Source organism: Ctenocephalides felis, unplaced genomic scaffold (genome assembly GCF_003426905.1).
Source record: "Ctenocephalides felis isolate EL2017-DRISC unplaced genomic scaffold, ASM342690v1 CF-g0.4_SCAFFOLD_01886, whole genome shotgun sequence".
In the NCBI taxonomy this organism is placed as follows: Eukaryota; Metazoa; Arthropoda; class Insecta; order Siphonaptera; family Pulicidae; genus Ctenocephalides; species Ctenocephalides felis.
In genome coordinates, this window is record NW_020538040.1 from 44132326 (window position 1) to 44159975 (window position 27650).

The window sequence follows — 27650 nt, forward strand, 5'->3', positions numbered from 1 at the left end:
TAAATAAAAAATTATATACAACTAAATACAGCTTCTCAATCTCGCTTTTCTTCAGCTATCAGATTCACCCTCGATTATACTACTTTTAACGTTTACACCATTGCATTTCATTGTTTCTTCAAGACCATTGATATGGTTTTGTCCTTTGACTGGAGATGATGCATCATCCAGGCTTACTGACTCTCTCTGAGATCGTTTTCTTTGTCTTTTAATACCTGACGCATTAACAGGTTCTTTGAGCATTTCAGAAAACAGTCTTTGCTTGGCTTGCCACATTAATGCTTGTCTCTGCACTATATCTTGGTGCTTTTGTTCAAAAGTTAAATCTGGAGGAATCAATAATTCCCACCCTTTGCCATATCGCAATCTAGCCACAGATGAAAGAATTTCCTTTATTTCATCTGGTGGAAGTTTTACTTCAGCAGATACTCTTCGTCTATCTACATATTGATTTTCAGTAAATAAATATATCTAAAACATATTTGAACAATTAATTAAATACAATTTATGGTTTATTGATATTAGAGAGTTACATAGTTTGAAAAAAAATCATCGAAGATATGACCTTATTTTAAAACTATGATTACAAGACCATACTGAAGTTACCAACCACGTAATCCCGTCCTCGACACATTAATTCAGCAGGAACCCCACTGCTACCAGATCGAGTATCAGGAGGATACAGTACTTCAGAACGTGCAGTCCAACAACCACGAATAAGCATACCAGCTTGTGGCAAGGTTTTAAGTAATTTATCAGTTGTTAAAGACTCTTGAGCAAGAATTAGTGATAAATGTTGAAATGTTATCAGTTTAGCTAAAATGATAAAAAAAGTGTTCAGCATTAAATCATTAATATAAATAAGCAAATTAAACCTAAATTTTGCTTCCAGAAAATAACATTTAGTTTTATAGCATACAACTAGAGAAGGGTAACATATATAACAGCAATTATACTTTCATATTAACAAAAAACTAAATGATTTTAAAAACAAACTAACTCAATGAAATTAAGGGTACTAATGTTCGAATATCAAATCAAGATAATAAATTATATACATATATATATATATATATATATTTTTGCTAAATATCAATAGTTGTATATAGTTATCCATTAAAAGCTCCTATTTAATTATTTATTATAAATGCATAAAATGCAGTAACTGCATTGCTTCACTTTTGAAAATAAAAACAGGTTAAAACATATGAACAATAATAATATGATCAAAATAAATTACCATCTTTTAGTAGAAGTTTGATTTGATCTAATAGTGGTAATGTTTTGAGAGCATTTAGAGACAAAACATGGGAAGGCAACGAAGGTAATGTTCCACCATCCTCAACTTCCAAAGGCATTAACGACTTTAAGTATTCATCTCCTGTAAATGACAGTGCATGGCCCACATCATTGGTATTTTGACAAACCAGTCGCAATTTTTCCAACTTTAGAAATAAAAAAAAAAAATATGTAATATGTCAACTTGTTTTAAATAAAAATATAACATTAAGTAAAACATATTTTTTAAGCAAATGATTTTGTAAATTCACCAGATTCTTTTTATCAATACTTTTATAAAAAATATTTAGAATACCTCAGCTTCATTTGTATCATTTTGATAATATACAGTTTCACACCATGGTTCCTCTTCACTCTTTTTAGAAAGATATCCATAAGACTTTTCACGAGCTTTTTTTACTTTATCACTTTCCACACGAGCAAATTTTACAGTGACCTAATTACAAGAAAAAATATCAATCAGTGTTTGTCAAAAATAGAATACATAAAATTCATTATTACCTGCTGTATTTCTTCTTCATCTAAATCTGCTTCTTTTTCTGCTTTTTCCTCAGCCTTTGTTCGTTTATCAAATTTGTCAAAATATGAAAAACTAGGATGCAATTGGACTATTCCTATAAATAATTTTCAGAGCATAAATGAAGGTCGTATTGGTTTCCGAATATGATATAGAATGATTTACCTGCTAAAGGAGTACACTGCAGTTCACCATCTCGAATAGATGCTAAAGCATATTTCTGGATTTCTTGCTTGCCAACAGTTCCTGAGCTCGAGTAACATTGCTTGTCCATCACCCCACTTTTGAAAAATGCAGAGGACGAAGAGTTATCCCTACTTGAGTTAGGCTGTAAAATTTGATGACAAATTGTAAAAAGACTGTCATATTCCATAATACAGTTAAGAATGCTAAGATTTAATGAAATTAGTAGAAGCCAAAATACATTTATATCAAAATTTCAAGTAAAGCGATTCATACAGCCACTCAACAAAATGGCATCAATGCAGGCTCACTAGTTCAAATGAATGAATATACAGTAGAATCCGCTTAGTATGACATCGAAGGGATTCCAAAATCTCGTCATACTAACCGGTCGTCATTAAAAGCGTAATGAAGGAAAACTTTTTAATATACAAATATGTTACATGTTTCAGTAATTTAAAAGAAAAGCCTATACAAACGTTTTAATTAAAAATAAAAATGACACATTAAAATTTAATATAAAATAAAATTGACATAGGGTAGGGCGGGGGCACAACGGTCCAATTTGACTTACGGTAATTATACTGTTTAAACCCAATGAACAACACATAACATACATCAAAGAAGCATCTATCGAACTATGTTCAGAAAAACTTACATATATACGTACATAATTCCTAATTATATTATATAAATATTAAATTTTTTTACTATTTTTTAATCATTAAAAGGTAAAGTGAAACAACCAGGGGGCGAACAGATGCAATTTCTTCTATTAATTAATTAATTTTGTGGGTACATTTGTTACAAAGACAACACAGTATATTACATTGATTTGCTATTGGTCAGAAATATTCATAAGAAGAGCCGGAATAACAATTTATTCAATTAGTCTCTTGTAAAATTGCTTTTTTATAAACTTTACTACTTTATTGCCAAAAGTAAAGGTTCAGCTGGTCTTTTTTATCACAGTCATGTGCTGCTTATCTTCTGATAGCAAAGTCATAAGAATAAAAGTGATGGCTGGTTATGAATTTATACATTTTTAGCCCTCTACTATCAAATATAATTGTTAAAAAAAATCTAATTTTATTTGTTTATGAGATATCCGTGGTGTGTCATTAATAATAAGTCTACCCTACCCATAAACATATAAATGTGTTTTTTTTAATGTAAGTAATCAGTAATTTTTAATTGATTTCTTTACATAATTTTATTGTAAAAACAGTCCCTGGTGTTTAAAAGACATGTGTGCATAAAATAGACTTGGCCACATCATGTAAAATCATGTCGGTCATTATAATTGGACATATTTTTTTGCAAAAATGGATCATTATAAGCGGCATGTCAATGTAAGCGATGTCAATATATCCGACTAGACAGCTGTTTTTTTAAGGAATATGAAAACCAAATTCCTAGTGCGATTACGTCATATTAAGCGGTTGTCAATATATCCGGTCATACTAATCGGATTCCACTGTATAATATAGTATAGCATAAAAAGGTCTAATATGTGACAGTAGTCATGTAGTAAAAACAATATTTAAATAATTTTTTTGCAACATGGCCATTTAATAATAAAATAATCATTACCATAACCTAACACGATTTTCTACGTAAACTAGAATTGTATTATTTTGGTTCAATTCTCCAACCGTAAGCATGCATGCAGCCCTATATGGAGGCACTGGTGCAGTAGAACATAACATTTTTAATGTTCTTGCACATATTAAGAAACTTAAATAAAAACATTTTAAACTTGCCGTCGCTCCATCAGTATTAATTGCAATTTGCTCTCCTTTGGAATAATCATAATTCTCACTTGAGGTGTCCAGAGCAAATTCTATTCTCACTTCCTGGTGGTTGGGCTTTATACGACTGTTCATTACACGAGCTTTTTCGAAAGTACATGACGGGGGTTTGACTGGATATTGAAATATGTACAACTGATTTGCTAATTCTTTGGAGAGATATACCGGCATCTGAAAATATCCGACACGAGTAATAAACATAACCTATTTAAACACGTTGTACAATTTGATGTTACAAAATGGTTTAAACACCTCTTTAACAATTTCATCATCTTCTTCCTCCATCGTGGAAACTTAAAACTATTTTCACTGTCATTTACTATATTTTATATACAATTCTCGGCCATTTATACAGAACCAGCTGCTGGCAGAGAACACCGTCCTTTGCGATGTCACACTTGATCGACTAATGGCTAGCTAAGCTTGGAACCTACAACACTTTGAAACTGTCTCTCATTTTCATATATGCACAATTGAAATATAAACAAAGTAAATATTATTTAGTCGTTATAAGGTGGTGAGGCGTGTTAAGGGTTTGACTTGGTGAAACAAATGAATTGCATATAATACTTTCGCCATCTATCTATATATATCTATATAGCGATCCATATAATTTTGGTTCATTTCTTTAGTATTTTTTATACGCACCTGTTCAGGCGACCAATGCCCTCTGTAGTGAGGGGCTTCAACTAACACGGGCAAATTGCCAGATTGGTCTGAAAAACGTGGCAACGAAATAGAGGCCGAGAGAGCGATCTATGGTTCAGGTTTACTCTTCTTTTATCTATGGTTCAGGTGTTGACAACCTAGTCAGATCCGGTCTAACACCAACTGATCTATTTCTATCTCTTTTATTCATAATCTTTTAACATCAGTTGAAAGAGTTGAAATTTACTACAGCTCAGCTTCGTATCTTGAATCGAAATTCCGGTTTGAATTTGAATTTTTGGTTGCTGAAAACTTTCTTTGCTATTTTATTATATATAAGTAAAATATTTTCTGAATTTTCAACGTAGGAAAAAATGGACGTATGTGCGTTTGTGTGTGTGCGGATACAAATTTTCGTCGACGATTTCAGGAACACCGATCAACCGATTTGAATAATTAAAAAAACATTCGATTCGTATTGATAAGGAGACGTGCTGATTAGTTTTTGGCAAAGACAGGTCTAGCCGTTCTGAAGAAACGGGGTAAAAAGTGCTGAAAACGGTAACTCAGATTTTAAGAGAACGGAGCGTCCGATTTGTATATATATATGAGATGTATTACATAATAATAAATGAATGCATGTGAGTAATTAAGTTTTTTTTTGTTTATTTTCATTAAAATGACATACATATATTTTTCACTTTTGGTTCCCACGCTGTTACAAAGTTTGTTTAAAAGCTAATAATTATTCAAATCAAATTTTTACAAACTTTTATATAAATTTATACGAATAAAAATTTAATATAAAAAACTTGCCAGAGCAAAACAAAAAAAAAGGAATATAAAATTCAAATAACTTTCTTGTCTACAATGCTAAATTATTTTTATAAAATTGCTCAAAAATAAAGTTAAATATCTACACTGTACATTTAAAATATAAAATGAAATCATACATTTGCAAAGTAAAATTAGAATACTAGAAATAACAAATATAATTATGATATAGTATATAACATTGACTATGTTTTGTTGGTTATTATCTTATATAAAACACAACAGTTAACACATTTTAAATTGCATGAAATCATTGACAATGGAATTACAATATTGGGAGTAGGGATTAAAAATTAGATATACATCCTATGATTAAGCTAGTTCATATTCTATGAATTTGATTATAAAATGTGTATAAAATGCAATGCAGTACAATTGTATAAAAACTACCCTTAGTTGATAATATATCACTTTACATTTAAATATTTTAGTGTAGACTTGTAAATATTTAAAACAAGGGTCTTTGATTATTTTTTAAGCCAGGCTTATACAATGTTGAACAAAATTCATTATTTATATGTTCATAATATATAATAATATAACATATCACAAAGTAAAATAATATGAAAAAAATCATATTGTGCTGGTAAAATAAACCCTAATTTGCAAATGATTTATAACAAAATCTTTTACACATTTTTAAAATCTATGTACAAACCTAAAAATATTAAATATCTTTTAAGGTAGATGTTTATTAATTTTGTTAAATAATTCACTTTATTCTATATATTTTTATAATATTACATGCAATACAACATTTTAACAAACTATTAAAATCAAACTAATTTCTAGAATTTTTATAAAGTATTATATTCAAATTATGATTGATAAATTATTAGTATTATGCAAATATATTCTTTAACAATAATCAAAATTAGTGGAATGACTTTCTATAGATTTATCTAAAAAACGTGTAATTTAGTTTGCGCATTCTAAGGTGCTCAACTAAAAATTAAATTTTTGCTCGATTACTTGGACTAAATAATAACCTGATGGACTAAGATAGTGAATAAATATTTGAATAACATATTTTAATTATACTTTCATTCGATGTATCTTGGTTTAAAAGGTTTAAGAGATTTATTAGACGACTCAATACTATAATTGCGAAGGCAAAACTTTGTGCAATTCATAAACTGTCACAATTCTGTGCTCATTTCAGCATTTTCTTTGTTGCTATTTAATGGTTCTGCCCCCTGAAAAAATATAATTAACCATTATTCACTTATTTATATTATATATTTATTCAAAAGGAAGAAGATTATCAAAAAATGTATAATATTTAGAAGCTGTTCGCAACTCGTCTTTCTATTCTGAAATAAAAAACTGAAAGTAAAAAAATCACGAAATATCATGTGGGGGAGGAAGGGGTATAGTAAGATATCACGTGTATTTATTTTTTACCTGACTTTTTTAAAAAAATCTAAAAATTTTCAAAAAAAATAGAAACTTAAATTTTTTTCTCCTAACTAAAAATATACGTGATGTTTGGTGGGTGCAGGGGCGGGTAGTTTTAAATATCACCATGTATCACCAAAGGAAGGGGGTGCAAAAATCCTTAAAAAATCGATCACGTAATTAATGGACGCCCCTTTATCGACGTTCAGCTTTTAAAATCGTCGCCTGTCGAATATTTAGATATTGAAACCAATATCAGGTATGTAGCATAAAGCACCAGAATCGCTGATGCTTCATTTCTGGTAACATAATCAAACTAAAGATACCACCAGCCACATGAACAACGCTCTCAATATCTTAAAATATTTTTTGAAATTTATAAAATAGACTTAAAGAAAGAACACAAAAAATGACTTGATAGCAATTCAAAATAAATTAAATATACAACACATAGATAGTAGTAGAAAATAAAATTAAAATCATGGTTTAAGCGACTGGAATTGGATAAATGAAACGACTGGATTTCGATAAACTGTTCTACCAGAAATGAGAAAAATGAAAACAAAAAACGATAACAATGAACAAAAATTGGAGACCGTTATTTCTGAAAGCTGCATATATTATATAAAACTTTAAAGTTTGATTTATGAATTCAATCTAAAGAGTAATTTATTGCACCTTCAGATGCTTCGATGTATGTGTTCTTTACTATTTTGGACAGGGACGTAGCTACGAACGTATCAATTGATTTATTAAATCATATATCTATAAATAAACTATAAATGATTTAATAAATCGGTATACCAAAATAAAGGCAAAAAGAATGTGTATGTAATTTGAAGTGCTCATAAAAAAATGAAATATGCGACAGATAAATATTTATGATGAATAAGTATTTCTTTTAATTTTTTTAATACGGGCCCAGCTACGCTTCTGTTATTGAAATTTATATTTATAATTTATCAAAGTCATAATGTATGATTGTGTTTCGCTAGTTTTGTTTTTCTATTACATTTAAGTTACAGGTTTCGGATTATTAATATATTTATTTTGTCTTGTCTAATTGATCGTATCTTTGAGTTTGGGATAAATGTCGTTTAAATTTTATATCATTGTTGGAATTTGTTTTCGAATCCACTGTTTTTCGAACTTCGAGTCCTGTATAATGTTATTAATATCAATTTTTCTGTTTAGAAAATTTATTCTACTTTGTGTTATTAATTTTACAAAGTATTTAGGATAGAATTTGAAAAATGTAAAAATTTACTATTTTAACATCACAAAAATATTCACGATAGAGATTTGAAGCTTCGTCTAACTAATGCTTCAACTATATTAATTTTAGTTGATGTAGAAATATAGGAAAAGTAATTTAATTGATATAGATCATTTCCATAACAATTTATTATAAAAAACAAATTAATTAATTATTCGTTTATTAATTAATTAATAACGAAAAACAATGATATTATCAGCAATTTTTAATAAAGATATAAAAAATAAGAGTTTAGATAATATAAATACAGGTATATATTATTAATTACCTGTGTTCATATAGCAAAGCAATAAAATACTAATAGCCAGCTAATCAGTTACACCTTCTACCATATGTTAATTAAAATATTTAATGAAGCAAGAGACTTAAACAAGGCGAAAACTTAGCACGAGACCATTTCTATTTTGTCAATTTCCTCACTTACTTTGGCGGCTTCATAACACAATTACATATCAAAAGGAAATCTTTGCATAAATTTCGTGCGATATAACTTTGTTCCAAAGTTAATAAATTGGTAAATTCTAAAATGAGATAAACCTTTTGCAAAAGAATTAAATTACGCTATATTTATAGAACTAGATAAAACAATAAATAAAGTGTTGAACAAAACGAATACATTTATTTATGATTTTTGCAAATTTCGCTCGAATATCGTATTAATCACTCAAAAATGTTATCATAGTTATTATATTGATATTATTCCAATAATGAAACAATTCTATAAATTATTATGTACCGAATTAAATAATATCAACTGTTTAAAATTAATTTCAACTATTGATTAATTTTCCGTTAGACAAGTTATTGATATCGCAAAAAATAGATAATGAAAGGATTAAGACCACTTGACACACCTTAGAAAAAATCGTTTGTATGAACGTGTAGTGCAAATAATTCGAGGTATTTTTGAAACAAAGGCTCAATCGATTTCGATGAATTTATCACCTAAAGGTAATAAAGGAAAGCAGCAAACAAAAGCACAAAAATAATTTAAATTAAGGTAAGATTAATAAGATACAAGAAAATAATTGAAGTTTTAAACATTTTGATTTAAAATAAGATACGACAAAAACCAAAAAAGCTATATAAACTTGTTTGTTAAACTTTACATGGGTGAGTTAAGATGAAAAGAGACGACCTTATTATTTTCCCCGTTAAAATCAGTACAGCCGTTTCGAAATTAGCCGGAGATTGTATTGTGAGTTAAGACAAATTTCTGGAACTTACCGTACCGATTTTTTTTTAAACTTAAATTTTTTTTGAAATATTAAATTTTTGCAAAAAAAAATTTTTTTGATCGGTTGAATTTTATTTATATTCTGGAATTTTTTGATAATTTTGAATTTTTTTCAAAGCAATCGCCTTGGTTTCAGAGACAAAATATCTAAACGCGTAAGTGCGGGTCATAGTCTAATTATAAGTCTAACGTGATTGACATTATAAATCTTGATACGGACCCCATAGAAATATAAACAAACTTTGTACTTATTATTAAAATCTCTATAAATTATCTGATAATTTCATGCTCATATGTGTAATGATCATTTTTGATCGCCTCCCCAGAAATTTCAGTTCTTCATTTCGTCAATACAAGTTAAATGTTTTTTGAACCATACAAATCAAACGCTCCGTTCTCTCAAAAACTAAATTATAATTTTTGGCACTTTTTGCTCCGTATCTGCGAAACGGCTGGACCTGACTTGATATAAAAAACTAATCATTTTAAATTTTTCGAATCATTTAAATCGGTTGGTCCGTGTTCTCGAAATCGTCGACGAATAATTGTATCTGTAGATATATATATATATATATATATATATATATATATATATATATATATACACGCATACATTTTCTTTTCAGTTTCAATAATTATACACCACACAGACACATACATACATTTTTTTTTCTAAGGTATGCCAAAATGTTCAGAATGCTTTAAAAACGTAAAGATATGCAAAGAAAAAGTGTTTTAGATTTTTTTTGCGATTACTATAGCTTACCCTACGGTAAGTTAAAAAAAAACTGAATTCAGGATATGTACCGTATGTATATCCATACGCAATAGTAGAAAACGGCTATTTCAAAACTATTTAATTCTATTCAATACACTTCAATTCTATTTATATGCATAGATGTATAGATTAATATGTGTTGAATGTAGTTATTGACTTACTGTGTACTTTGTATTAGAGGTTCAAGTATCATCTCTAAACTGGCTGATCTAGGTCCCGGGGCGTTTCTTAGGTCGTTCAAGCGAGCTGGACTGTACAAACTGTGGGAACTGCGCTGGCTTAGCGCTGATTCGCAGCGCTGCTGGGGCGATGCAATATTGGCAGCGTTTTTATTGCGACGCTCTTCCAACTCCTTCAAAATTCGTTTCAAACATATTTTTTTGGAAAATTGCTATTTAAAAATATTGTTCATGCGGATGAAAGTCTTATTCAAATTCCTTGTTGTCTGTATCTTTATCTTTAATAATCTTACCTTCGACGATAGATGTTCTCTTATATTAAAATGGGAAAATATACAGTGATATATGGAATCCATCTATGTGTTACATTTCATGCATGATTTTTTTTCTATGTGCACTATTTTAAATGATGTAAATAAAACAAGATATTAAAAGTCAAGTATTTGTCATGTACGCGATGTTCATCCGTCGAAGGTTTGAAGTTAAAGAGTTAGACATAATATAACAATGACACCATTAATAACTGACACAATTAATAATTTAAAACATTTGAATATGCTCGAAATCAGAAAATGTACCAACAAATTGGGAGAACCATATATTATACTAGATAATTAACGTCGCATCAAATACAAACGCAAAGCTTGCATAAAGATGAAAGATTTTTGAGTAAATATTATATTTGTGTGAATAATAATTTTTAATATTTCAATATTTATGTTTTAAATATTTTTATAAAAATATGTTGGACAAGATAAAGACAACAAATCGCGCAAAAATGAGAAAAATGTAAATATGAATATCAAAATTGACCACAAAAAACGATCTACACGTCTACTACTGTCGATTCCTATAATTTTATATACTGCTCCATGTATTTCACGAGCCTGTTTCAGTATCCTCAGTTTGTACAGTGAGAACGCTTCGAACAAAAATAAATTATATTCCTTTTATGCTTAAAGCGCATTAATTATTAATAAAAAAGCCTTGAGGTTAATTAGAACTACGTTATTTGCTACTAAATATGTTATCATAGCACCGAAAGCGTAAATACATGAAGCAGATATAAGAATTTAGGCATAATATAGGTAAATGGTATTTTCGACTAATAGTTGGCGGATATTATAGATATTGCATATATTGTCATATATAAAACGCACCATTAACCATATTTGAACGTAAAGACGTAAAAGCATTGTGTAAAATATCGTTATACAAAAGCAATATTTCTAATATTATAAGCAAGAATAAGAAGCAAGCATTTGAAAATTCTACTCCTGACTAGAAGCTGTTTTATTAACATTTGTGTAAATTGGTAAAATATTAGGTTTTTATATTTTAAAATAATGCAACAGTCGAAAAAGATCAGATGACTGTTTTGTCGTTATAAAGCGTAAAAATACTACAATAAGCGAAAGCATCCAGGCATAGATACATCAATTTTCATCTCATCGAAAGCATTATTTGTTTATAGCACAAAAAACAGAAATAATATTTATAGCACGCAAAGCAAATAAACATATTATTGATGTATCAACGCCTGTATTCAAATGCACACACTGGAAATAGTCAAACAATAAACTAAAAACTGTAAATCATTACATTACAGATAACTGCTTAAAACAATTGAATTTAATTAATTATTTCATTAATTTAATGAGTAAATTTCATAGGTATTCAATAATTTCAAATTAATTAAATACATTTTGCGGAGCTCAATATTTTGAATTTGTAAAATCAACATATTATTATATATTAAGCTGATTTCAATATAAAATGAATTAATAAATAAAGCTCATAATGTGACTATTCCCAAATGCATCCGCAATGTACATATTCAGCGTGTACTTACAGCGAATACCGAATTCCCGTTAGCCTCGACATAGAGCAGCGGCCCAGTGGCGTTCGCTCGATGTTTGCTGGCGTGCCTTCGGTTATCTAATGTGCCACCTCCTCCATTGTATGCTGTGACGTTACCAGGGGCAAAGTTTTGTGATTTTTGATTTTGAGTCCAGTGCTTTTTACCCAAAGTACCCTGTTGCTGGTGCCGAAAGTGATATTCGTCTGTCACCGTGTTGTGCTTTTTATTCATGTTAGGATAAGCAGTGTTATTAGAGGAGCCGTTTTGAGCACGGCGATTATGGCTATGGCCATAGCTATAATAATTATTGTTATTGTTGGTTTGGTGCTGATGATTAGGAGTAGTTGTCGAAGAGCTACTACTATGTACAGAAGATGATGTGTTGGTTTTATTGGCAGTGGTAGATTTTTGTTGATGATGTTGCCCGACATCGCCACTGTTGTGTGGTCGACGGGGTATAGTACTCACGTTTGGTGAACCCGATCCGCTGGCCGCGTTCGATGCGTACTTTGCGCTGTCACTCGATCTGGACAAATAATATAAGATTATTGTCATATAAAACGCAAATTATAATCAAATTATAATAAATTCATATTTTCATGTTTTTTCATTTCTCAATTGTGCCCATAATTATGAAACTGGTCTAAGTCAAAATTTACAAAAAATGAGTTTATCAGTTATTTCATACCACATTAGTTTAAACTAAATGTATTCAATGTAATTTTTACGAAATTGTCAAAAATGAACCATTAGATAGTGGTTGTAATTTCAACATTATATGGACTTCATTTAGTGTTAATTATGAAAGTGGTCTAAGTCAAAAATTTTTGGTGTCAGGTCATTCTTTTCTACCGAATGATCGAGATTTTGGGTTGATAGAAATGAAAATAGAAAAAGCAAATTACTTATACAACCTTGAGCATTATCATGAATTGATAGAAAAGTGCAGAAGAAGCAATACATTTTCGATAAAACGAATGTCGCAGCCGGATTTTATTTCAACGAAATCATTAGAAGATACAATATCAAGAATAGTAAAAAATACCGCGGGCGAATCTGTCTCTTGGCTACAAATTCAATGGACGAGATTCTTGAAAAATGAACCTTATAAAATTTTTTATGTTTTATAAAACTTCTTTAGATGATTCTTTTAGCAAATTACTTATACAACCCTGAGCATTATTATGAATTGATAAAAAAGTGCAGAAGAAGCAATACATTTTCGATAAAGCGAATGTCGCAGCCGGATTTTATTTCAACGAAATCATTAGAAGATACAATAACAACAATAGTAAAAAATACCGCGGGCGAATCTGTCTCTTCGCTACAAATTCATTGGATGAGATTCTTGAAAAATGAACCTTATGAAATTTTTTATGTTTTATAAAACTTCTTTAGATGATTCTACATTTCACGTTTTGGATCTTTCACCTAAAAGAGAAAGACCAAAAATATACGGAAATATTAAATTACTTCCATTATACACCAGCATTAGACCAGTATCGAAAGAAAAACAAAGATATTATAAGTTAACTACCGTACAACCCTCCAGTTTTTCAGGAACATTTTAAGAATCTTAAATACTCGAAATAATGATAAAAATGGATTACCGTTTAAAAATAATTAATAAATGCTCACGAATTATTTCAATAAAATTATTGTTTCAAATAAAACTCAAAGTTTTTTATTGCTTTAAGTCATTTATAGGACATGCAGTTAATTTTGAAAATGGTCTAAGTCAATTCGACCTTTAAAAACAATATTATCGTATGAAATTTACACAAAATTTCATATTCATAATAAATTTCCATTAATTAAGACTAATAAAATTGAAAATTAAAATGCCGCATAATGTAAAAATATTTTTTAATTTATTCAAATGCAAATCATTAAATATCTCGAAACAAGAAATATATGACTTAGACCACTTTCATAATTATGAGCACAATTAATTATCATCATCTTCTTTTATCAATCTATACCTTTCGCTGCTGTATGCATAATCCTGCTCCGCTCCTAGACCGCTGTCAGTGTGTTCATGCGACACTCGTAGGGCTGCGCCGCTTTCGCCACTTGAACTATGTCCGCCTGCGCTACCCAGAGTGCCACCACTGCCATGAGCTGGAGCACAGTTCATAGACCTGCCTCCTGCTGCACCTGACGCGATACCGCCGATGCAGGACGCAACGCCTGCTGCTCCACTCGTGAGCGAATACGAAGAAGCCGAACTGGACACTTGAGCGGAGCACGTGCGAAGTTGTTGCTGTTGTCCGGAGGAAGCGGATTGGAATTCGTTCATGCTTAGACTGTTCATCATGCTGAAATATAATGACATATAAAAATAAGTATTTGAAATATTGTAACAAAATAATTAAGAAAAAAAACTTAATTAAAAATTATTAAATAAAAAATGCAATTTCTTATAATAATCAATTTCCGATTATGATTCTGCCTGATATAATGTATATGATAAAATGAGTATAATGCATTAAGGGGGTTGTTCGGTTTTTATTTTTTTTTCGATTTTGAGATTTTTTGATATTATGAAAGCTAAAAACCTTAGAATTATTTAAAAAAAAATCATCTCAATATCTATTTTTTTGACGAAGTTATGGATATATATCTCTATATGTATGATCCTCTGAAACCGTTTTTTTCATCGCTCCGGAGCTATTTTATGCCAGCTGCTCTCTTTTTCATTATAATACCTCATGCACATGACCTTTTTAATGTGCCAGCATCTTTGAACACTATGGAGTATTTAGTACATTATATTAAAAACTTTAAATACGTTTTTCTCAAATTGACTTTTTTCAATGCGGTGCCACAAATTAAAAAAAAACTACAAGTCGGATCGAATTGCATTTTTTTTAATTTGTTCACCACTGCAATACCTAGTCCCCCTACCTCAAACAACTTGATAACATTACGCAAAAAAAAAATTGCGAAGCTTCTCGCCCCAAAAAAGACACTTTTTTGACACTTTTTTTTTTAAATAGCTGCCATTTTTTTCCTTCTTGCTTTTTTTCTTTCATTTTGGTAGGGGGACTGAATTCAAACTTCTTCTTCAACGTAGTTTCTTTTTTTTTGTTTCAGGCGATGCGCAACGGATTTATCTGTGGCACCGCAAAAGAGTTCGATTTTGTAAGGCCGACTTTGTCGCCCTCTGGTTAAAAAATGACAGCGAAAAAAAAGAAAAAGAAAATTTCGTAATATTATATGATTTTGTAATTTTTGTTTAAAAAAAACCGCATGTCTCTATGATAAATACATTTCGAGAAAAACAAAAACAAATACCTTGCATTTTTTTGTAAAAAAAAGAACAACCCCCTTAAGTAACAATATGTTACATTATATCTATTTCTATGTTATGTGAACTAAAACAAGTCTTGTTTCTTTATTCTAAAATAAAGATATTACAAACCGTGGTAATCTGTGATCAACATTTTGCACTGTAACAGATCTATTACTTCTTCCGGTAGAACTTATAGTGCTAGAGGACCTTATAGAACCTCCTGCGCTGTTTTGGTATTCAATTTTAGATTGTTGCTGATTCACTGATGAACTGTTTGGATTTTGCTTTTGTGGTGAATTATTTGGTGAAATTATTGCTGGCTCTTCTTTGATAGATGAGCTGTAGAATAAATATTTGATTAAAATCAATATTTTAATTTGTTAGAATAGTGAACGTCGTTGTTCACATCTAAATCATATCAATCAACAAATATTAAACTATATATACTAATATGTATTCGAAAATACATCCAAAAACTAGCAACACGGCCGTTAGATATTTAAAAAAAAATATAGAAAGTGTAATAACTTACTGCTTAGCCCTGACTCTAATCCTACTGTGGTTGGTCTGTACAACAGTGTAAGGTATTTCTCTCCTCTGTTCTTCTGTCATTCCGGAAGTGTCGACCAATTCCCATTCTAAATGTTTAGTTAATTCGCCAGGCCATGGTTTTCTACTAGATTCTCTATCACCTGAACCATCATGCTTGCTTCTGTGCCTGCGGCTCCTGCCGCTAGTATGGTAGCCAGAATGTTCCGGGTCGTTTTGTGTCTTTCCAGGATTACTCTGATGGTGATAGTGTCTTCCGTTGTTATTAATAGTCGCTGTTGCGGTATTATGAGCGCTGTTAGAAGTTTGACCGCTTTTTCTGACAGATGCTTGCTGAACCATCGCACCTGACTCTTGCTGCTTGCGTTGCACTTCTAGCCATTGCGATTCGGATTCTACGAGCTCGTAGTTCGTAGCTGAATGCCTAAAAAATAAAATGAGAAATAAGGTTAAAATTTGAAAAATATATGTTATTCATCTATCAAATAAATGCAATGTAAACAATAAAATACCAATGAACATACATTCGTAAGTCCGTTAAATCAATCTGTAGTAAATTAATATGATAGACTTTAGAATTAAAAAAAAACTCTAGAATAAAATAATAAGTCTGGGAGTTTACCAGCAATTTCAATGTGTCGAATATCAGCTGACAAAAAAACAACATCAAGATTTATGTGAAAACAGTTAAAAATTGTAAATCACCTTCGGCTGCGCGACTTTGAATGTCTGGAATCATTCTCACTACCCGATTCGTTACGCTTATGCCGCGACCTGTGTCTTCTATGTTTCCTGTGAGACCTGCCAGAACTTCGCGATAATTCGCTGTCATTGTCTGATGTACGACGTGATCGATGTCTGTGCCTGTATAAAAATAATTGAAGAAAAAAAATAACATATGTATGTGATTTTAAACAATAAAAAATCTAGTGTTTTAAACCATAGTGTTTTAATGCAAATTTCTGCAACTGCCCGTTTCATAATATGGATATATAATTTTTTGTAAACTTTTTGAAGATTCTGATATATTTTGTTATTTTATTTTTTATAATTTGGATCTTTAAAAATATATAATAAACAAAAATTATGATTAGTACACGCCAAAAATCGAATTTACTATTAAGATTTATATTGATTATTAATTTATTTTACTATTAATATCATAGATTTGAAGAGAATTTTATATTTGGTGCAAAACATTAAATTGAATGAAAAATAATACGCCAACATAACATAAGTTTTTTGTTATCATTTACCAACAACAGAAGAAACAAAAAATTAATTTCTGAAAAATGTATTGACTCAAAGTTAAACAAATTCGAAGTTAAAAAGTTCAAAGGTTCATAGATAAGGACTAGGGCTAGCACAAACTAGTCCCGCATTCGATCCCAGCCTCGACCAGCACGATATCAAGTAATATAACATAAAATATGAGGTTATAGATCACAAACATATAGTAAAAACCGCTCAAATATATAGTTTCCCTTTCGAAAAACAAACAGATTAGAAATTCAAGTTAGCAAACGCAGCTCAAAACACACACAGCTGATCGTTGTTAAAAATAAAATTAAAAAAAGCTTATGTAAATGGTTAATATTACGTGATGGTTATTATCTTCTATATATATAAAAATAAGTCGGGTTTTCCTTCCTGACGAAATAACTCCAGAACGCACGAACCGATTTCGACAATTTTGCATTCGTTGGAAAGGTCTCGGGCTCCGCAAAGTTTATAGCTAAGAAAATTAGTGGTGCATGGCATCGTGCCCTAATGCAAATTGCTGGAACTTCACGCACCGTAATTAAAAATTCGAGTAATAAAAATAATCAATAATTGTTTTAAATAATCTTCTATATATATAAAAATAAGTCGGGTTTTCCTTCCTGACGAAATAACTCCAGAACGCACGAACCGATTTCGACAATTTTGCATTCGTTGGAAAGGTCTCGGGCTCCGCAAAGTTTATAGCTAAGAAAATTAGTGGTGCATGGCATCGTGCCCTAATGCAAATTGCTGGAACTTCACGCACCGTAATTAAAAATTCGAGTAATAAAAATAATCAATAATTGTTTTAAATAATTGCAAATAGATTATCTTCTATATATATAAAAATAAGTCGGGTTTTCCTTCCTGATCAAATTTTTCCTTTTCAAATATAAAACAAACAAAAAATCTCTTCATCTTTCTCACGAAACCATCTGGTGGCGAAACGGAGTTCGTCGGGTTTGCTAGTTTTATTATAATAATGATTTTATTTAAATGGTATGAGCAAAATCTGTAATATAGTTTTCTACTAATTATAGATAATCTAGCTTAATCATTGTAATAGATGACTAATGTATAAAAAACGATTTTAATTTGAACCGATGCGAAGATAAAGACGGATTCATTTAATTACAGTCAATTTAGCAGAGCGAAATGAATACTCAATTACGAAAGCTCTTAACCGCGTTTTACCCTCGTTACGAAGTCGTTTAGCAAATGCGATTGATGGCAAGGTTTAAGCGACGGACGAGAATTGGGTACCGAATCGTGTTAACGCCATCACCGTATTGTGATTGCTATGCCCGGCGCAATTTATCTCTAATTCTATATAATGTGCATTTGGTTCATCCCATTTTTAAATATATTAATTGCCAAAACTAAATTGTTTATAATGTTGAACTGTATCAAATCATGAATTGTTTAACAGATTATTTTATGAAAATGCAATTCTATTGCTCATTCGAAACAATTTTAATAATGTCATTATAGGGTATGAATAAAGGGATATGAATGTGCTAGTACCATAGTGATAATCGTCAAAACACCTAACGGGGGTATCCATTAATCACGTGGGGATTTTTAAGGATTTAAAGATCTAAAGATTTTTTGACCTTTCCTCCTTCTTGGTGAAACGTGGTGATATTTAAAAGTAATCTCCCTCCCCCACACAACATTACGTGTATTTTTAGTATTTAAAAAAATCTTAAAATGTTTTTTTTTTTTTTAATTTTTAACTTCCCGTAGGGCAAGTTATAGTAATCGCAAAAAAATCGAAAATGAAAATTTTTATATATCTTTACGTTTCAGAGGTTACTGAATATTTTGGCATACCTTAGAAAAAATGGATGTATGTGTGTGTGTGTGTGTGTGTGTATGTGTGTGTGTGCGTGTATGTATGTGTGTGCGGATACAAATTTTCGTCGACGATTTCGGGAACACGGATGAAGCAACTTGAATAACGTGCTGATTAGTTTTTGGCGAGGTAGGTCTAGCCGTTACGAAGATATGGGGCAAAAAGTGCCAAAAACGGTACCTCAGTTTTTAAGAGAACGGAGCGTCCGATTTTGATAATTCAAAAAACATTTTACTTGTATTGACAAGATGAAGAATTGATCAAATTTTCATGAGGGCAGGTCTAGCGGTTTCGGAGATATAACAAAAAAAGTAAAAAAAAAAAAAATTTGGCGGTCAAAAATGATCATTAGACATATGCACATCAAATTATCAGATATTTTATAGAGATTTTAATAATAAGTATAAATTTTGTTTACATTCCTATGGGTTCCGTATCAATGTTTACCCGTTAGACAGCGACGCGGCGCTTACACGCTTTATATTTTGTTTCTATGCAGTTAAAGCAGTACGATTGCTTTGAAAAAAAGTTCAGATCTTCCAACATATGTCAAAATGAAAAAAACATTTTCTTTTCAAAAAAAAAAATATTTTTTTTTTTTTTAAATTTTTTTTTCGATTTTTTTTTTCAAAAAAAAGTAATTTTTATCAAATTTATAGTTTCTCAAAAATCTTATTTTTTCGAAGTATTTTTTTTCAAAAATGTTAATCGTTTTTAAAAAAATAATAATTTTTGGTACGGAAAGTTCCAGCAATTTGCCTTAAGGCACGATGCCCTAAATGCCTTAAGACAGAATTCCACTTACAGCTAGTTAAATATATTAATTGCCAAAACTAAATTGTTGATAATGTTAAACTGTTTCGAATCATGAATTGTTTAACAGATCATTTCATGAAAATGCTATCCTATTGCTCTTTCGAAACAATATTAATAATGTCATAACTATATTAATTTTGAGTTAGCGTCGAATGGAAGAAAGATGAAGTATGTTTGTTAAAACAAGTTTCCATTATTGCATTGAGTCAACGCCAAACATTAACACGATCTGTAGATATGGCGTTGCTTTTAAAGAGTCAAAAGTAAGTTTTTTATACGATTTCTTTTATGATAACTGTTACTTGTATACATATAGATTTCTATCTCAAAACTCAACTTGATTCACAAAGATTAACAACACATACGAAATCTTAGAAAATATTCTATATCACAGGAGGCAGACTTGTGATTAATTGTATTTTAATGTAATTGTATTTAATGTAATAATTATTACAATTAACTCGTTAGTAATGGTGCTATATATCTAACCAGAAAATCGATTGCATAAATAAGTGAAAGCGTGAAAATTGTAGTCGAAATAAAAGCAAAACGCGCAATAAAAAGACAAATTACAAAATCTACCTTCTACAGCTCCTGGAGTCATTAGAGCTTTGACTGTCAACCGAACTCGACCTGTGTCTAGAATCTTGACCTGCTGGCGTGTAATGCCTTCCTGCTCCGGTTGCTGTGCCGCTCGAACGTCCAGATCGCACAGAACGCGGACTAGGCGGTGCTGGACCGAACAGACCGCGCGCAGTGTGCGGCTGAGTCCATGGCGCACTGCGAGTGCTGCGAGGGGAATCACCGCCGCCGTTCGCCCGCGGCCTGTGGGTCGACACGGAGGTTCCAAGAGAGGCCGGAATGGAACATGTCGAACGATATGGGCTTTCGAACCTGAAAGAAATTTTTTTTTTTCGGAATAGCTAAAAATGGTAAATGTATAAAATGTAAATGCAGCATGTAAAATGTTTTTTGTCGACCTCAATGCAAGAAATTTACAGATTGAACTGATTTGGGACGGTTCAAGTATTACGTAAGCAGATTTAGTACAATTATTTACCCCCCCCCTCCCCCTTTGTCAGCAAAAGTAAGCAAATCTGTCACCAAAATAAGCAAATCAATAAACCCCCCGCCCCCTATAGTGCTTACGTAATACTTGAACGGCCCTTTTATAAATATTTTATTTTCATATTTTTTTTATGAAAGAAACATGGAATAAAAATAATTAATCCTCCATCTAAAATTTTAATGTTTCACTGAAAATATAAATGCAAAATATAAATATAATGTATTACATGTTTCATCAGATTATTCCTCATTAGATTTAAAAGTATCCATATTGACAGCTACATTGTATATGCTCTATATAAAGCTTTCCATTGATACAATTAAATAATAAACGTTTCTATAAATATAATGACTATGATTTTTTTTTGTTTTTTTTTTCTAATGGTAAATATAAAATATGAAAATAAAGATTTAAGACAAAAGAAAATAAAGGATGTAATCGGATTTTAAGTTTAGTTTACACAAAAAAATTAACTATAAAGTGATAAAATGATGCTCTGGTTATTGCAAATGTATCAATTATTTAATTAACTAATAATACTGTGTCAATACTGTGTCATGTAAACAAAAAGTTCAAAAAAATCATATATTTTTACATATGGATAACAAAAAATGTATTTATATAACACACATATAGGGAGTATTCTGGTCTAGAATTTATAAAAAAAAAGAATTTGTTTTTTTTTCAACAATGTGCATGAAACGAATGTCAAATTATTTTCGAATATAGAGCTGTATGGCTGCGATATTCGTTTTCTGTCTCCTTCCTGCGGGAAACTTTGAACGCGTTTTTCTCGAAACAGTTTTTCTGATACCCATGATTTCTCAACTCCTACTGGACCGATTTACTTGAAATGTTTAGACTTCTCTCTAGTATGAACTACGTTCATCCACAAATTCCGATTTTTACTATTTTTTTAAAAAAACGGGAATATCATAAAAAGTTTTTTTTCAGGCTGTCGCAATTTGTGAGAACAAAATTATTTTTACTTATTCGTAGTTCGTACAATAGCGACAGCATTCTATATACTTCATTGATTTTCAGATTAATCGGAGGGCTGAAATCATGGATATAGTTAGGTGCCAATGTTTTAAAACCTTCACTTCATCACCTTCTAGAATTAAAACTTTATGACTATTATTTTCATTTTTCATTTTCTTATTTATTCTCAAAATATAAATTAATTACGTGTAACAAAAAATATATGTTTGCCTATTTTACGGTCTTTCAAAAATCGCATAAAATTTATGCCTCTAGACCAGAATACCCGCTTAAGTGAAATCTGAAATATTAAATTAATTTGATATTATCATTTTAATTCATAAATACTCTAACACTGACTCACTCATCTGTAAAATCAATCAAACGTAAAATATAAGCTGCAGATGGTCCAACGTAAAAATATTTATCAAAAAGGAAACTCCTGAACGAATATTATTACTAATTATTCTAATTATTAGTAACATAAAACACTTACGAGATCGCAGGCTGTGGTATTGATATCTGCTTAATTTCGCTGGTTTGCTTCGTTTCTTCCATTTTAGGCGCTGCAAAATAAAAATACTTTTTCATTGGAATTTTAATTTGAGCATTCTTGAATAAATTCTCTTAGGCTCCAGTATGAAATTAACATTGGCAAGGCAAGACGGGAATTCGAGCATATTTAGTTAAGCTAAAAATCACTCGTATCTGGTGCGAAAATAGTGAGCTTCCAATGAAAATTAAGTCACTGGAGCCGCGTTCGGCAACGCAACTAAACTGAAATGTTTTATTACCAAGAACCACTAAACCGCCGCTAATTCCAAACAAGCTATTAGGGAGTGATTCACAATTAGCGGCGCATATGTATCATACATAATAATCCAATTAAGCGACCACAAATTGCTACTAGATTTCGAGGCAACGCAATGCGTTGTTTTGCTATCGGGCGTTCGAAACGCGAGCGGAATTTGTAATAAGCGACTAATGCTTCCTGCATCAGTTAAGGGTAAGATATTGGTACACTTTGCGGTGTTATATATGATGCCCATTAGCCCGAGTACATCGCATATGATAAATAAATGAGATGTGTTATTGTTATCTTAGCGGCGACGAGCCATGAATTTTGATATTTGGCATATATAGATCAGGTCAAGAATTCATGGCTTAGTTATTTCTCACAGCGTAGACCATATAGCTTAAATTCAACTATATATTGAATTCACCCAAATTTATACAAGCATATATATTGTGATATGTATTTTTTATCGTTTTCGAGTGAAGATTAAACAGATAAAAAATCTAACTTAACTAAGACAAAATACGAAAGAGTAAGGGAAAGAAAAATGCAATATAAGAATAAAAAACAAAATGTTTCACAAAAAATTCTTGTTAACTTTGTTTAAGAAATTATGTTTTGTTATATTACTCATTTGTTATTTTATTCATAAGCTTTGTTTAAATGTTTATGTTGTGTTGTGCTACGTATTATTGTTATTAACGACAACAGAAGTCGTTATAAATTATTTTAGTATTTATAGTCACAATTGTCCTTGGGGTATGAACGGTACATGTAGCACACTAGTAAATCAACAAAAATATTGCTAATAAAAAAGTAGCACGACCGCACCCAGTCTCCCCTGCAAATCGCCACAATATTGCAAGAATAGATATCCACGAATCAAAAATACCTCTTGCAAATGTTTATCCAAAAATAGTATATTAAAAAAGATGCAGAAATAATATATAAAAGAACGCAGAGAAATATTTAATCATAATAGTCCTGAATAAATATATTAATAATATTGAGCATGATATGTTTTTCAATTATTTCAAAAGTATGTTCAAGATTAAATCTCGTTTTCCTAATTCTAGTACACTGACCATCAACAGCTCCTTCAACAATTCGTCTTTGTTGCCTTCTTGACGGAGTACGATTGAACGCAGGTGGCGTACGCCACTGCGCTTGTGCATCTTTTACTGCTTGCCTCTCTGTTCTGCCACTGAAAATATTGAAAAAAAGTTATGAATCCATCGTATAGCAATATTGAAATTTAATAAAAATTCCATGCCGAGTTATAAAATAGTAATATGAAAATAGATAACATTGTTTTATTTTATACGTATGGTGACATAAAAAACAAATAACGATGTAATATTATATATAAATATACATACAGAAGCACACACACACACACACACACATATATATATATATATATATATATATATATATATATGTATAAAGAGCGGAGCTTAAAAGTTCCCACCATCATCTCGAAAACGAGTTAGAAGTTGTATTTCACATTGGTTGAATTATTGTAACTATTATTTCGTGATATTCCTTTAAAATTAAAACTAAAGCATTAGAATTGCTTGTCTCTTGGCAAATCATAGACAGGGTAAAAAGTAACATATAACAAATTTTAGAAAAATAGTAAAAAAATATATTTCTATAATTAGGAATTAACTGGGAATTTTACTGAACATAGTTTGATAGTTGTGATATAATTCATTTGATTTATGCAGAATAATTATTGAAAGTCAAATTGGACCCCGTCCTCCCCAATTTATATTTACAACTTAGAATAATTGAGATTTAACATAATCTTTTTTCTACTAATATCTGAATAGAACTATTTTTGAGCATCATCATTATTTCATAAAAATAATAAAATAAATTCTACAATACAATAATTCCGAAGTATTGATTAAACTGGATTGTATAAAATTGAATTGTATAAAAGTAGATCCGATATAACCCTTTCCACTCGAATGCCGCCGGTTAAATTATATAATCAATTAAAATGATTAATAGTTGGTTTTTGTAAAACTTAAGTTTAAAATATTTTATTGGGTACATAACTGCATAATTGTTACACTTTATTTAAGCAAATTTCACAAATTTTGTCTATGTCTGTCATACGAGATTAAATTAAGTTCTATTTTTTTGCCATTTTAAGAATTAATCATGTCAACTTAGAAAGAAAACTTTTCTAAATATTGACAGTATTCTTTTAAATAACAAGGAAAGAAAGAAATTATTATTTATAAGACATTTCACATCATTATACTATACAATTATTTGTTATTTCATTTTGCCCTAGTTAGCATGTAAAATATAAATTTAAAAGCTCTCTAAATTCTGATTCAGTTTAAAATTCTGTTATGCTATTGAAATAGCAAATCGATATTACGGTTTTAAAATAATCCATCGGTGCTTTTTCGCACGTATTTTTCAATCTCAATTCAGCTATAAAACGCTTCTAGCGGTGTATATATTGTGTTCTACACCACATAAACGTTTATGAAACGTTAAACATTATTGGTTTTTAAGCCACTCCATTCAGAATTCAGTCGGTACGCGACACGCATTTACGCACAATAGAGCCAAACGCCGTTCCACAAAGCTCTCGCCGGCTTTCAAGCCACGCAAGTGACTTCATCGCATTACTCGCAGCGCTTGCCTCTAGTGTAGATAGAGCGCGCGCCCGACGGACGGAACAAGTCACGGAAAATAATATTATTCGTTTATATAACAAATGCTATTCAAGAATACAATGAAAAACAGTTTCTAAATGAATCTTATCATAATTGCGGACTTTTAGTAAGAGCTTTATACTTTGACTATTATATGCAATATTTCTTTATCTATGATATTATATCTTATTTTTTTCGATCTATATGTTCTATTCAATTTTCTTCATAATTAATTTGAAAAAATTAGCATCTGTTAGTTTGTTTTCTTAATTTTTGTTAATTTAACTATTAATTTTCGAAAAACCGGGACATCCGGGACAAAAAATCAAAATCCGGGACAAATATTGCTTTAAGAAAAACCCGGGACACAAGGTGGAAATCCGGGACTGTCCCGGCCAATCCGGGACGTATGGTCACCTTATCATTGTAGAAATGTGTTTTTTCTTACTGCTTTTCAAAAATTTGCCACATGGTCCTTTTTATCATATAGGCGGGGTAAAATGAAACAGCCAGGGGACAAACAGATCCAATGTCGTATTTTAATGATATATTGTGAAACAATAGCTACATCGTGCAACCAATGCAAAATACAAATCTCATACGTACATGTTTACAACAATAACACTGTATAAATATAACCATGATCTGGTATTTTGTCCAAAATATTCATCAGCAGAGTTGTAATAAATACATATTTATTTAGTTAATCTCGTGAAAAATTGTTTTTTTTAACTTAATTTACTATTTTGTTTAATATTTTTTATTGTTTACACCTTCGCTAAGGTAACGGTTTAGTTGGTCCTTTTCACCCCACCTACGAGTACGCTTTTATAGAGGTAATATAAAAAAGTGTTAAAACTAACTTAAAATTAATAATACATCTTATAAAACAATTAAATAACGCATGCTAAAAAACTATATTAGGGTTTCGTAAACTAAACAACAGTGCTCACATTCAAAAGAACTAACAACAAAAGAACATGCTTTTGTTATAGATTTTCAAACATTTCTATTTCTCTCTCGGCTGATTGATGTATGGTTATACATCTTTTTCCCTCTACTTTCAAATATTGTTGTTAATATTTTTTTTAATTTTACTCGTTTTTGAGATATTCGTGGTGGACCCTTCAACCTGCGGAACTTTAAGCCCCGCTCTACATAAATACGGATATATAATAAAAGAAAATCAACTCAATAAAATAGAACCGGGTAACAAGAAGAAAAAGTTAGAAGAGCACTGGCATTGATGACTACAATGCCCTCATAAAAATGCAGAATCTAAAGATTTATATTCTTAGTTATATAAATAGTTTTCCACTATCCTTTTCATTTGAAAGTGTAAATTTTTATGCTGCATATATCTTATTATTTATTATGAATGCAAATTATTTGCAACTTTATTCTTAACTAAAAATATCAATTTTTTTATCCGAACCTCAAATTCATTTTTTTGAATATTAGTATTATAAAGCAAAAGCATATGAATTAAGTAATTTTATAAAGTGTAAAGAATTTTGATATTTCGATTTATTTATTTTTTTATCTTTTTTGTATATAAAATATCTAATTATATCAAAAATGTATGGTAGCGATTTGCCTACTCCGTGCAAAGCAACCGACACTCTTCTCAGCTTGTATTCTCGGAGACTTTCCATAACGGGCGTTTTCCGTCATATCATCGCTTCGAGATGAGATATGGATTGATATGAAAATGATACGCGAGCGTGACTTGACGCAGCGAACTTCTTGCCGTACCAGTGATCTTTGAACCATAAACAATGGGACGGTTTTTTAGTCTATTATAACGATCACAAATTTCATTGATCATTATGTTATTAAAAATACCACAATTTAAAATAATATTTCTCAAAAATAATGCTAAAAAAATATATCAAGAAATTTTATATTACATTAAAATCCGGCGGTAACTTTCTTGTACACATCATATCTTTTAAACATTTGTGTTTGAACTTTAAGCTCGAAGTTCAACTTTATTTTTTATGAAGCTCTATTGTATAATATGTAGTATTCGTTCTACATACGAAAGAGGAGATGATGACCAGATGAATCATCCCACAAATCGGGTAAATTGAGATACATTGAGGACATGATGAGTTTTTCACTCAATAATGTTGCCAAACTAGAATAGACATAATATTAATACCCTCGTTAAATCGGAGCAAAATCTGCTATATTGCTCTAAATGACGTTTCAAGCGTTACGAAACTCATAGTGGACTATGGACCTTCTATTTCATTTCATATATAAAATGATAAAATCAAGTAAAACAATGTAAAGATAAATGAAGAGTAGAATGTAAAATT

At 30.4% G+C, this 27650-nt stretch overlaps 2 protein-coding genes across 2 annotated transcripts in view; both read right to left on the reverse strand.

Annotated features, from left to right (window-relative positions):
• Positions 1-37: 37 nt before the first annotated feature.
• Positions 38-4306, reverse strand: LOC113377582 (DNA-directed RNA polymerase III subunit RPC5-like). The gene is made up of 8 exons (XM_026617946.1): positions 4063-4306; positions 3763-3981; positions 1982-2144; positions 1801-1913; positions 1595-1735; positions 1241-1445; positions 611-816; positions 38-471 (listed from the first exon to the last, which is right to left on the reverse strand). The coding sequence occupies exons 1-8, from the start codon at positions 4093-4095 to the stop codon at positions 52-54; spliced, it is 1500 nt and encodes a 499-aa protein (XP_026473731.1). The 5' UTR covers positions 4096-4306; the 3' UTR covers positions 38-51.
• Positions 4307-6260: 1954 nt separating this feature from the next.
• Positions 6261-27650, reverse strand: part of LOC113375005 (band 4.1-like protein 3) — a 573702-nt gene continuing 552312 nt past the window's right edge. Inside the window, exons 12-20 of the mRNA XM_026614959.1 lie at positions 23731-23849; positions 22346-22415; positions 20382-20693; positions 16571-16729; positions 15849-16289; positions 15446-15655; positions 14004-14339; positions 12013-12547; positions 6261-6488 (exon numbers count right to left, since the gene is read on the reverse strand). Coding sequence (XP_026470744.1) covers positions 6432-6488; positions 12013-12547; positions 14004-14339; positions 15446-15655; positions 15849-16289; positions 16571-16729; positions 20382-20693; positions 22346-22415; positions 23731-23849 — 2239 coding nt within the window. The 3' untranslated portion in view covers positions 6261-6431. The remainder of the gene's footprint in view (positions 6489-12012; positions 12548-14003; positions 14340-15445; positions 15656-15848; positions 16290-16570; positions 16730-20381; positions 20694-22345; positions 22416-23730; positions 23850-27650) is intronic.